The 12,660-nt window shown below is 35.5% G+C and overlaps 1 protein-coding gene across 4 annotated transcripts in view; it reads right to left on the minus strand.

The window, feature by feature from the left end:
* The window catches only part of LOC145675752 (sodium-dependent proline transporter-like), a 124,638-nt gene that overhangs the window by 45,805 nt on the left and 66,173 nt on the right, over positions 1-12,660 (minus strand). For all 4 annotated transcript variants that reach the window (XM_081746405.1, XM_081746404.1, XM_081746402.1 and 1 more), the window contains 2 exons: positions 7,089-7,223; positions 2,907-3,135 (listed from right to left, as the gene is read on the minus strand). In XM_081746405.1, coding sequence (XP_081602531.1) covers positions 2,907-3,135; positions 7,089-7,223 — 364 coding nt within the window. The remainder of the gene's footprint in view (positions 1-2,906; positions 3,136-7,088; positions 7,224-12,660) is intronic.

The following is a 12,660-nucleotide window of genomic DNA, read 5'->3' on the forward strand; positions in this document are numbered from 1 at the left end:
GACATGTTTTATACTTTGATAAGGTCTATTCTTCGTAACTACATCTAGATATTCTATCCTTGATCTTCCTCTTCCTGGTTTTCCTTCTGCCTTTCTCTCTATCAGCACGATGATCCAGTTGAAGTGCCGAATAAGAAGGCCAAGCATGCTGTTTCTTTTTATGCGCAGCGAAATTTCTATTATATTCATAATCTATCTTTCTTCATTAGCTTCTTTAGTACGTCTTCATTCCTTTCCCTTTCGGTCCATGATATGCTCAGCGTTCTGTGCCACCACCACTTTTCAAATGCTTCCAGCTCGGATATTTCAGCTAGGCGATTTTTATGTGAGTGCAAAAAGAATCATTGAACAAATAAATAAACATCATTTAAATGATCATGATTTTAGTAGTGTAGATTCTTGAGGTCTCATTTTATGTATGCCTTTGCAAAATTTGCAGAGTACAACGAAATGCAAAAACACAAACAGTAATTATAATTACTATGCCGATTATCGCAAACAAAAATACAATTTTGTGTTGTTGATCACTTACCATAATGGAATGAGCTCTCGTACAGCAAAAGGTTAGTGCATATGCCGTTTGATGTTTGTAGTTTAGAATTCGGTTCCCAGAGAGACTTTGATTCGGTTTTCGATGTAGACTTACCATTGTGAAGTAACTACGAAGCTACCTGATCTACCTGATAGCCATAAAAATAAGACGGTGGAATATGATGAGTTGACCATACGCGAAGCAGTTGAAGGTGCATCATCTGCCCATTCATAAGCTCTCCAGCGCTGTAGCATCAAGGAGTTTAACTTAGAATAAGTATATACCGAATTTATATTGCTATCTTGTCCTCTTAAGAGCCTCATCCCCGCAAAATTAAAATACCGTTAATTTTACAGTAATTATGGGGGCACGGTGGCTCAGTGGTAGAGTGTTCAGCTCTGGTGCTTGGGGTCCCTGATTCGATCCCAGCTCGCACCGTGTGGACCTTGTGGTGGACAAACACCGTCTCGTAGGTTTTCTCGGGATTCTCCCGTTTCCTCCCACTTTCTTTATTTCACTCATTTCTCATTATCACCGTCTCCTTTAGCCTAACCGGCATAATCGTGGGACGTTAAACTTAAAGATTTAATTTTTACAGTAGCTAATTATGTGATATCTTCAAATAGATAAAAGATAATTGAAATATGGAATAAGAGCGCCCTAGACAATATTATTTTGCGTGAGGTACCGTTATCACAAGTCACCTAGTGGCTTTTCGTTTTCAGCCGTTTAGAAACGCGAAAATAAATGCCGATTTTCAAAATGGCTCGAAATTGAAAGTAGATAAGTGAGTCTTGATAACGGTATCCCATGTAAAATGTCATTGTCTAGGGCGCTCTTGTTCCACATCTTTTATCTATTTGAAGATATCATATAATTGCTGTAAAATTAACGGTATTTTAATTTCGTCGGGATGAGGCCTTTTAATGCCGTTTTAGCCTATTGGGGTTCAGAATTCTGACAGAATCAAAAACAGATATTTTAATTCTGCACACTACAGATGGCCTCACAATATATAGCTTTCGTATGAATGTTATGCATATATCCGTATAAGCATAGTAGATATACTAGTGTACGGTTGGATTGCGGAAAAGTTATGGAGTTTATATATAACCAAATGGTTTTAAAACATGCCCATTTCGTTTTATTAAATACTCACATCCATTAGAAATATTTTAATGAAATGAAAATTTAGAGTTTCTTCTCTAAAAATAACATTTATATCTTATTATAAAATATTACTCAGATTCTTATCATATTATCTTGTAGACCTCACCGCTGGTCTATTGGTTAACAGAAACGCCTTTGGTACACGGAGTATCGGGTTCGATTCCCGATAGAGAGTGCTTTGAAGTCTAAATGAATTACTGTGGTAAGGGTTGCACCTTAAACTGTAGATCGTTTTATATAGCCTCGGTACTGAAAAGAAACGATAAATTCTTACCAACTAATATTTTCTCGTAGGTACAGCATACCTTAATGTTCTCGGGTACGGCAAAGCGATTTAAAACAATCACAACTTCTTGAAAATATGTAATAGGATCAACTTTACAAGAGGGTAGGAAATATAGGTTTTTTCTTGGTCTCTCAAATGTTTTTTTTTAAAGAAAACAATCAACTATTAAATAAATAACTATAAAACAAATTTGTGTTTGGGATACCCTTCACTGAGCAATAGCTGTCTCAAATGAAATTTACACCATTTTTAGGCTATGAACTAACCAACTCTATCGCCTATAGAACTCGGAAGTTCAATGCCACGTTCACAAAAGCCCTCCATTGACTTCTATCCTTAGCCAACTGGCTCCAGTTTCTACTTTGTGTTCCTATTTCTGCGAGGTCCATCTTAATATTGTCCTCCCATCTGCGCCTAGGTCTTCCTAATAGTCATTTTCCGATTGGATTTCCTGTTAAAACTTTGAAAGCTTTCGTACTTACTCCCATTCTGGCTGCATGACCTGCCCACCTGAGCTTCCTAGATTTGATTACCCTAACGAAGTTTGGTAAACTATATAAATTATGTGGTTCCGCGTTGTGAAGTTTCCGCTATTCTGCATTCCCATTCCTCTTGGGTCCGAATACTCATCTTAGGATCTTCTTCTCAAATGCTTTCAGTCTACATTCTTCCCTCAGAGAAAGCGACCTTTTTAGGCTATGCTTCAAATGAAATTTCCACTATTTTTAGATTATTTTCAAAATTTTTCAACAGATTGCAGGATTGTTTAGATTAATTTTACCATCATGTTTTTGTCATTACTTAATATAGATTAGTGAAGGTGCAGTTTTAATATTTAAGCTACGAAAGAAATAACACTTATTTTCTTTATCCGTTATTTTCCACATTATTTCACATAATAAAAATCTATTTCAATACCTGCTAATCGCAATTCTTCAAAGGACATGCCTCTATCCAATAACAAACTTCCTATTACGTTGGCAGATATTACGACAAGACCTAGGAACAGTAATATATGACATGATCCTATTGAGATCACTTCCATCACGGGCAATTCTGTCAAACGACACCAGGATCCACACATTATCAAACAACCTGTTGCAAGCCCCTGAGATATAAACACTAATCCTCCGGCTGACGCCCATGCCTGCAAATATAATTGAAAAAGTACAAAGATAATATAAAGTTTTTGGTGAGAATTTGTTTGTGCAATGAAAAGTCTAGGAAAATCAGGGGTTCCTTCAAATTTAATTCCTTGATTGAATTTATGATAATCTTAACCATAGTTCAATGGATCACGAAATTAAAGTCAAACATTTGATATTTATTTAACTGAACATTCTTGTATTAATAGAAAAAAATACAAAAGAAAAATTGACAAAGTACTATGATATTTAAAACAAGTTGTAATAAGCTGTTCTATGGCAAGAAAGAATAGATATGAGTGTTACTGTTTTAACAAGGTCTCTGATATCATCTTTCTTCCATGATTCTGATATCTCCTTAAAAAAATAGTTATGTATAATACACAACAAAATTATGAATTCTAAAGAGTTGTAGCTTTTGTTGAAATCCGCCTGAAAAAAAAAACGCAAGTGTCTCAATCGGTATCGGATTACAGAATGTCTTGAACCACATAACGCAAGATTAAAAAGAGTGCCCAATGTATCTTGAAAGTCGGGCACTATTTCTTTGAAATTCATTATTTTTGAGGAGAAAGGGTAATTCCAGAAGTATATCCTAGGGCGAAAGGGTGTCTTAATTCGGCCCTGCTACCATGGTTAACGTGTGGTGACTGGTGTTTGATTTAACTCCTGATTCTAGTGCTAGTGCTGCATTTCATACTAGTCCACAACGTCAATTAAGTGTACGATTAGAGGTTCATTTTAAAGAAGCGCTGCCATCTCCTGTAACAGCAATTATTTACGGTGAATTCTCCTCAGAACTAGAAATTGACTTTAAGAGAAAAATATATATTTATTAATTAAAAATGTTAAATACCCTTGAACTTTATGAGGCACTACAACACAATTTACCTAAAGATCATTTTATAGGTGTATATGTTGCAGATGTTTCACGCATTTCCGGCAGCCATAATTATAAATACTCATTCCAGTAATAAGACTGGTGAACATTGGGTTGCACTTTATATATCTAATTTGTGTGGGGGAGAGTATTTCGAGTAATATGTGTGTATGGTATACCACCCTACATATAACATCATATAAGATTTTTAAAACAAAACTGTTTATATTATACAAGGAATAAGGCGTATTCAAGGTGGCTTATTTCAATTTTGTGGACATTACTGTTTTCTATATCTAGCATGTCGTGCACCTGGTTATTCACTGCGCGATTTCTTAAACAAATTCTCACTCACCACTACTGATGCTAATGATATTATGCTTTATTCGTTTATGAGAATATGATAATCACTGGAGCGAGATTAAGTTCTCAGTAAACCTTGAGTGTGATGGTCACTGGAGCAAGATTAAGTTATCCGTAAATCGTGTGTGTGTGTTAAGTAGTATTGTTATTTTTTAATCTCTGCGATAGTCTATAATTTTTAACTCCGCCATTGCCGGTCCCAAGCCCCAGATGCGAAAGGAGGAGGGTTGGTGTAGCTACCCCCGTAACAGAAAAAAAGGAGCTCTGCTATGTTCATAGTCTTATGTATTCGCTGGGGTATGTTCAGTAAGGATTTGAAAAAGTACCATAAAAGAGAACGAATACCCCCATTATTCTCTGTTGTATTAAATAGGGGTGGAAAAATATGCCATAATCTTTTATTAGCTCTGCTATGTGTTCGTAGTCTTATGTAATTTCTGTTATGTTAAATAGGGTTGAAAATGGGCTCATAGTCTTATGTAATTTCTGCTATGTTAAAATAGGGGTTGATAAAGTGCTCATAAAAGGGAACGAGTACACTCCTAAAAAGTGGTCGTAAAAGGGAACGAGTACACCCCTAAAAAGGGGCGTAAAAGAGAACGAGTTTTCGGAGAGTTCAGTTTTCCGCAGCTGGACGGTACGGGGGCATTACGTATCGTGCGACACTGAAAAATTGAGTCCTTGCTCTCAGGAGGCTCTGGAAAAAAGGCGATTTTTCAGCTACTGGGTGTCAAGTGTCCCCCACCTACTTACGTTACTGTTCCCGTTCCCCACTAAAGTATAGTTTTTACTAAAAGCTTTTATCAGAATAAACACTACTAACGATGGCTCAATAAAATTCTGGCAAAAGGCATCCATTTGTCAAGATCTAGAAGAAGCTTTTGAAGTTGTTTTGTAATAGCAATTAGAAAATGAGTGACATTCTGAATCCAGACAGGTGAACAAGTCGCGTGTATGACAAAGTATAGTTAGATGAGGACGGAGGTCAACCCTATCAACCCATTTGCATTGGTATCCATAGTTTGATTTAACGATGTTATATGTATGGCATCAAATGATAGATGGGTCATCAAATTGAACCACTACCGTATAGTGTAGCAGATAGTTCTGTCTTTCGTGAAGCAAGAGTGTCAATAGTCTTGATCTTGCTGTACGAAAATAGCCGCAGTTCATCTTCGTTTTGAAATATGAATGGTTTCTCTAATCTGGTATTCCATGTGAGTTTTTTTTTTCTCAGACAATCGGCTGAATTTCATTTTTTGCTTCTTACTACGATCTAGTGAAATACTGAGGATATGAAGGACAGGATTTACTATTGGGGTCGTGGTGGTTCAGTAGTAGAGCGCTCACCTCTGGTGTGTGGAGTCCCTGGTTAGATTCTAGTTCCTGTCAAGTAGGCTTTGTGATGGACAAACATTGTGTGAGTTGGTTCTCCCGTTTCTTCCTACTTTCGTCAGTCCACCATTATCATCTTCATAGTTGCAAAATCGGTTGGTCCAACGGTGGTTAGAAAAATGGTGGCGATACGACATACCAACGGTGGTCCAAAGTCAGGTTTGGCTACTTTGGCAACAATTTTCCACTCATTTCACAACTAAAAGAGCGGTTCCCCGACATTTAGCCAACTAAAGTAACGTATTTCTTGGTTGGGAAAACAGTTCATTCTAGTATTGTTGCGTGAAGGTCGCGAGAATAGTTGGTTAGCCAACCATACAGTTTACCAACGTAAGTTTTTCCGCTATAGGCTCACACCGACCATTACCCACCGTATTGACCAATCCCACTCAATCACCAACGGTGAACCAAGCAACCTTGCTACTAGGGCCATCCCATCATCACCATCTCCCTTAATCTCGCTGTATATTCTTGGAACGTAAACTTCAAAACCCCCCAAAAGGTACTATTAACGTGGGATCCGAACGTGGTTTGAATCGGATTAAACTGACGGGTGCACAAACCATCATACAAGATCTACTTTTACAGTATAGGTCGTTTTCCATCACACTATTTCACCTTTAAGAGAGCTAAATTACAGAACCATGTCATATATCCTGTTTACTTCATTATAAATATACAGGGTGTTTTAAAGCAACACCGACAACGTTTGGGAGGTGATTCCTGGCACCAAATGAACTTTAAAGGTCCATAACTCCAATAGTATGTGACCTACTGTAGTCGAGTCAAAACTTCACTTAGAAACTAATATGTGTGCTATGCAAAAATACATGTTTAAGAATCCTAAGGTACTCACGCAACTATTTTTATAGAGGAAGTTTGGTTACTGGCATATAATTTGAAGTACTCATCAACTATCTCTATAAAAATTGTTGCAGAAGTACCGCAGGATTCTGAAACATAGATATTTGGATAGGGCACCCAATTACGGCAGGTTCCATTGTATTGGAGCTATGAATTTTTAAAGTTCATTTTTCATGTTTTCGGCAGCCTATAACTCCGAAATAACGGATTTCTGAACCCAGGTTGGGCTATATATTTTTTACCTCATCTGTATGTCAGGAATCTCCTCCCAAAAGTTGCCGGTGTTGTTTTGAAACACCCTGTATATATTAATTATATATAGAGCATATTAAAATACAATTTACAAAACAAATTTATTTACAATATAAAGCTATTTTGTATTTTTATAAAATGCAATAAATTTTGTAGTAAATGTAAAAAAAAAAAAAAAATTACAAAATACTTTTCACAAACCTTAATGCTACCTAACTTCCGAAAATTTGGTTTCAATATTCGTTCGAGTCCATTGCCACTTCCTTGTTGACACATTGCTATGACGCCTATGACGAAAAACGTTAACAAAGACAGCATGGTAGATATGTACACCACCTGGAAAAATAAAATACACTTTTTTTATAGACAATTCAGTATGTTTTATCGATTAAATGGAATTTTGCAAAACAAATTTTTATTCTACAGTTTATTTAATAAAATGAAAACTGCTATGGAGTATATAAACTCTATTGAAAGTGGCCTGGCCCATCCTGGTAATCTGCAAATGCAGTGGTAGCTCACCCCATGAAACCTCAGACTAGCATAACAAACATTTAAAGCTGACTTATATTTCATTAACTTCTTTTTGTTAAAAATAAATGAATAAATAAAGTTACATTTTGAAACCAGAACATTTTCTTCTTCGATATCAGAAGATTCCATAGTCAATCGGACCCTGGAATGTTTTCAGAATTTTGCTCCACAATAGCTGTTGTCAACGAGCCAGTTAACATCTTTTAAATAAATATACATTTGACTTCATGCGCGCCGACTACGTGGGGGCTCCGGGGTTCAAACTCCCACACAAATAATCTTGTGGTTGAGCCGCACCCACAACATATTTAGTTTGATAGAAACAAAATGAAATACCTATCCTATTAGCACCCTGGCTATCACTAGCTGTTCATAGAGATTTACACCTTCTATATGTATGTGAGGTTTGTGTTAACGTATATATTATGCAATATGAAAGTAAATGGTCCAAGAAATAAAATAAATATTTCTCACTTGCCATTATTAAAAATTAATAAGGAATTAAAATATTGAGATGGAAGTTAAAATTTCTAACTTCTAAAACATAATTGTTTCTTTCAAATGTGTTTGTGCAAAGACAACCAAACAGCGCACTCCTCATTTCTTTGACTGTCTCTGGCCTAGTCAAAGGCAGTCCCTACAATGAAAAATTAAACTATATTGTGAATAGAATCGAAGATATCCCTTTATGACACTGTTCATAAATGATTTTAACTAGAACGAAATCAATCAAAAAATATCGAGACTCTTCTGAAAACAAATTAACACATCCTGCATTGTACCCACACAAATTTTGGGAAGTGGGCGTCGTTGCTTGACTTTACATATTCTACACAATTTCCACGGAGTTATCTGTAATTTAAAAAGTTCAATTTTTGATATTTTATCCGTGTTTTAATTACCTTTCTTTAAACGTCAATGCAATATCAAACAAATTGAATTTTTAAAATTAAATACACTTAACTTTTAGATCACTCTGCCGTACTCAGAAACTTCTCCCTGAAACTTTCCACATAACAATGATAAATTTTCTTTTACGTTCAGTTTGCTTTTAAAACATTATGAGAAATATACTGAAATGTATGAAAAATAATTAAATAATAGTATTTACACAAGATCATGTTAAATTTGCCTATTCATATTTTTCAGTAGATCTTACCTTTTTTGGATAACCTTCTTTGAATACGAATAGCCAAATATACCTTTAGATGTGAAATATCTAAAATTGAATTGATAATAGACTTGAGTTAGAAAATGCAGATAAATTAGGATATTTCGGAAAATGTGTGCGGACGAATTTTTTTACTCTCAAAATGCGTACATGACCTCATAAATGCTGACATAATACTAAATAAAGTCTGGTGGTTATACCACAAAAAGAAAGAAATAAAGTACTCAGATAAATATGTAGAACTGCCGATCTTGATTATATACAGCATAGTTACAGGTTGTTGACAACGAGCATGCACAAACATTTGTGCAGAGCTCCCTTCTGCTACTGGAAAACAACGTGCATGTCTTCTTGATGTGTGGACACTGTCCATAGAGCATTTTCTAGTATGCGCTCTATCGATATATCCATGTTTCACAATCCCTCGGTCCCAGCGTAATGAATTAAATATAGTAAGATGGGGTACGGGGATACATTTGTAAGCACTTATTGAGTAATGGTTGTGTGGGTACCATAGGATTGCGAAACATGGATATTTATAGTGGGCTATCTAGAGTGCATATTAGTTCCTGTGTAATTCTTAGAAGTGCTTGCGATAGGTCTCATAATTTTCAAGCTATAGAATTTTAAAACGTCACGTCTCATATTTTCAGAGTTTATAACATGTTTATAAGAACATATATATATATATATATATATATATATATATATATATATATATATATATATATATATATATATATATATATATATATATATATAAATTTAAAGACCACTTCCCAAATTTATGACACGGAGTTCATTAATACCCTATATGGAGGGATATTTTATCACTAAATCAACAGTCACTATCTCACGATTTCATGTTCTAAACGAACGCCCAACGTTAGTAGGGGCGCAGTTGTAAGTTCGTATGCAAGTTGATGATAAAAACATGCCGTTTTCGACATTCGATTATTCGCACGTTCCTGATGAACAATTACCATGGTGTCACTCTTTCCAGTCTTTAGAATGCGTGTGGTGACGTCATCAATATGGTCGCCACTTCAATGAGAACCGCTCAACCGATTTTCATTCTGTTTGCGTCAAATTTCATGCTAAAAATTATGTTCAGTGATATTTTTTCATAAGCGATAATTAAAAATGTACGAGGGACTTTATTTTCCGAAATCAAAATTTATGTTTTTTGGCAAATTACAAAGAAATTATCAGGTTTACGAAAACATGTTACAGAACATAAATTTTAGTATGATTTAAGACCTTCAATTTCCTGTAAAGAAAATCAAAATCGACCTATTAGTTCTTGAGGTATGGACATAAGAATAAGGCAATTACCAGAAGCACGTTTTAAGTTTGAATGCAAGTTGATGATAAAACATGCCGTTTGCGACATTCGATTATTCTCTTGTTCCTTGTGAATAATTTACATGATTTCACTCTTTTCCTCCCTTAGAACGTATGTGGTGACATCATCAATGTGGCCGTCACTTGAAACTACATAACACGTATTATCTTGAGAATCACTTAACCAATTTTTATTTTGTTTGCGTCAAATGAAAGTTTTAATTTCAAGCTAAAAATTATGTCCAGTAACATTTTTTCATACAAACGATAATTAAAAATGTACGAGGGGCTTTACATATTTCCCGAAATCAAAATTTATGTTTTTTAGCAAATTAGAAAGAAATTACCAGATTTACGGAAACATGTTACAGGACATAAATTTTAGTGTAATTTTGCTGTAAAGAAATCAAAATCGGCCTATTAGTTCTCGAGGTATGGATATGAGAATAATTTAAAAAAATACTTCGTAAGTACTCAATACTATCCAGTTGCAGATGTCATGAAGACTCCATGTTGAAGATGGTCACATCGTTAGGATAACCAAAATAAAGATATACGTAGGTGCCGATACCATAATATTACAACTAATTTTGTTAAGTGTGATAGTAGATACTACTTCTGTAAAGCCGTGCATGAGGCCGCCCACTTCCGTAATTTCGCTCTTCCACAACGCGATCCAAATCTTAAGTTCCGACTACTGTCCATGACAATTCTGTCTCACAAACCGACCCCCGAAGGGTGACCATCACAAACTGACCACCCGACCATAACGGAAATGTGGAATTGGAAAGTTAATTTAAATACCGCAACCGACGGTGGTAAGGCCGAACTTACAAATACTCCATCAAGTATGATATAGGTATTGTGTCCATTCAAGATATCGTGAAAGATACGAATTGCTGAATTTTGCTAAAATGTACTTAAACTATCTATTGAATTATAGCACATGAATCAATAGCAAATGAACTTAAATAAATTTATATTTATTTTCGTTTCAACCCTTTATACAAACAAACAATTACGGCACAAGAGCAGTTACTGGCACCCTCAGGTACACTTTTTTCATATATCTTGCACATAAAGGAAATATGTAATACAGAAATAACTTTTATTTTTCACCCTTGCTAACGAGGTACCTTTCTATTTTCGAAGAAATACCACTGCTCAAAAGTGAAATCATTACACACATTTCACATGGCCAACCACTCTTTATTTATTGATCAAACTCATCGCCGTTAACATCGTCATCTAGATATGAGGATTCACTCTTAAATTTATTATAACAAAATAATTCATTTGCACTGCACTCACACATTTCAGTACAGAGAAGTTTATTTGCTGAACATCTGCACGGAAGATTGCACTTATTTCTAGTTTATGAGCAACGTACTAACTTTAAAATAGAATCTGGGACACAAGGTGCATAATTCACAGTACACAGGCGTAATATTTCAATTTTCTTCACACCAACCATGGTCAACTGGCGTTCCAATAAAGTTCTGCAAGAGAAGCAATTATTATTGCTGGTTGATAAATTTGACAGATGAATGCTTCAAGCTGATCTATTAGTGTAGCAGAAAGTTCTTGCCTCCCAAGATACTGTAATGCAAAGAAGGTCTCTTCATTAGAGTTTTCAAATGTCTTCCAATAATGTGTTTTTCCTGTGCCGAATAAACATCCAGTACTGTCACATCCAGAGAGATCATGTAACGCTGTAGGTGTAGACACCTTTATAGCACTAGGATGTGGTATACATCTGACAAAGCTACACAATTCTGTGGAGATGGTCTAAAGTAGGAGTTTGTGGGAAGTCTTAATGCAAAAACTAAGTTACCGGTATCTTACGCAAATATATAAAGTTGTAGTGCCTATTTGTGTTGCATCTATAGAGTTACGAATTGAAGACCTCGGAGGAAAATAACGATAACCCTCAAAATCGTGAAAAATGAGTTGAATAGTCTATGCTGCTTGACGCCGGTGATTCTGTTATCCCTCGAAGAATTACCGAGTTTGGTCAACAGATGACAGAGATATGGCCAATTCCTTACAGGTTCCTCAATAGTGTTACTATACGTACTCAAACATTCAAAGCCTTGTATCTCAAAATCATGTCAGTGTGGGATATCATTATTTTCCCCTGGGTCTTCAATTATCTTGGTATCTGCTTCCTGCTGAGTGCTACTTAGGTATTCCAAATTGCAGTGAATTGAAACTACATTTGTGTGCCATGCAGCTACAAGGTTTTTCTGAGAGCATTTAGCATATGAAATTATTTTCACTGATAAATAGCATATTAACCCATCTTTAGTGCTTATGTGCGAAAGAAGTTTCTTCATGGGGATGTTTGCTATCATCGTACTGCCTACAATCCTATATTAAACTGGAATCATGCCTTGAAGTCTTTTCTGTCTCACTTGATTCTTAATGGATTTATGTTCATACCTATCAAATATCAGGTGAATTTCGTGGAAGCCCCTGATTTTTAATAATTTGAATTCACGTTTGGCGTTTTACTTAGAGCCTGTAGCTCAGGCGTTCCATCAACTAAAGCAACTGAGAAGCCCCTTTCACATAGGATAGATTTTAGTTCTTTTCTTTGGTCAGTCGAATCTGGAGACACTTGGATTTCTACTGGAGAAATATCCGGTTTTGGTAGAATCCTCAAAATTTCAGTTAACATGCGTTTGTTACTGCACAGATGCATCGTTCAATATAAATTAAACA

This window comes from Thermobia domestica, chromosome 18 (genome assembly GCF_964235325.1).
Source record: "Thermobia domestica chromosome 18, izTheDome1.hap1.1, whole genome shotgun sequence".
Lineage (NCBI taxonomy): Eukaryota > Metazoa > Arthropoda > Insecta > Zygentoma > Lepismatidae > Thermobia > Thermobia domestica.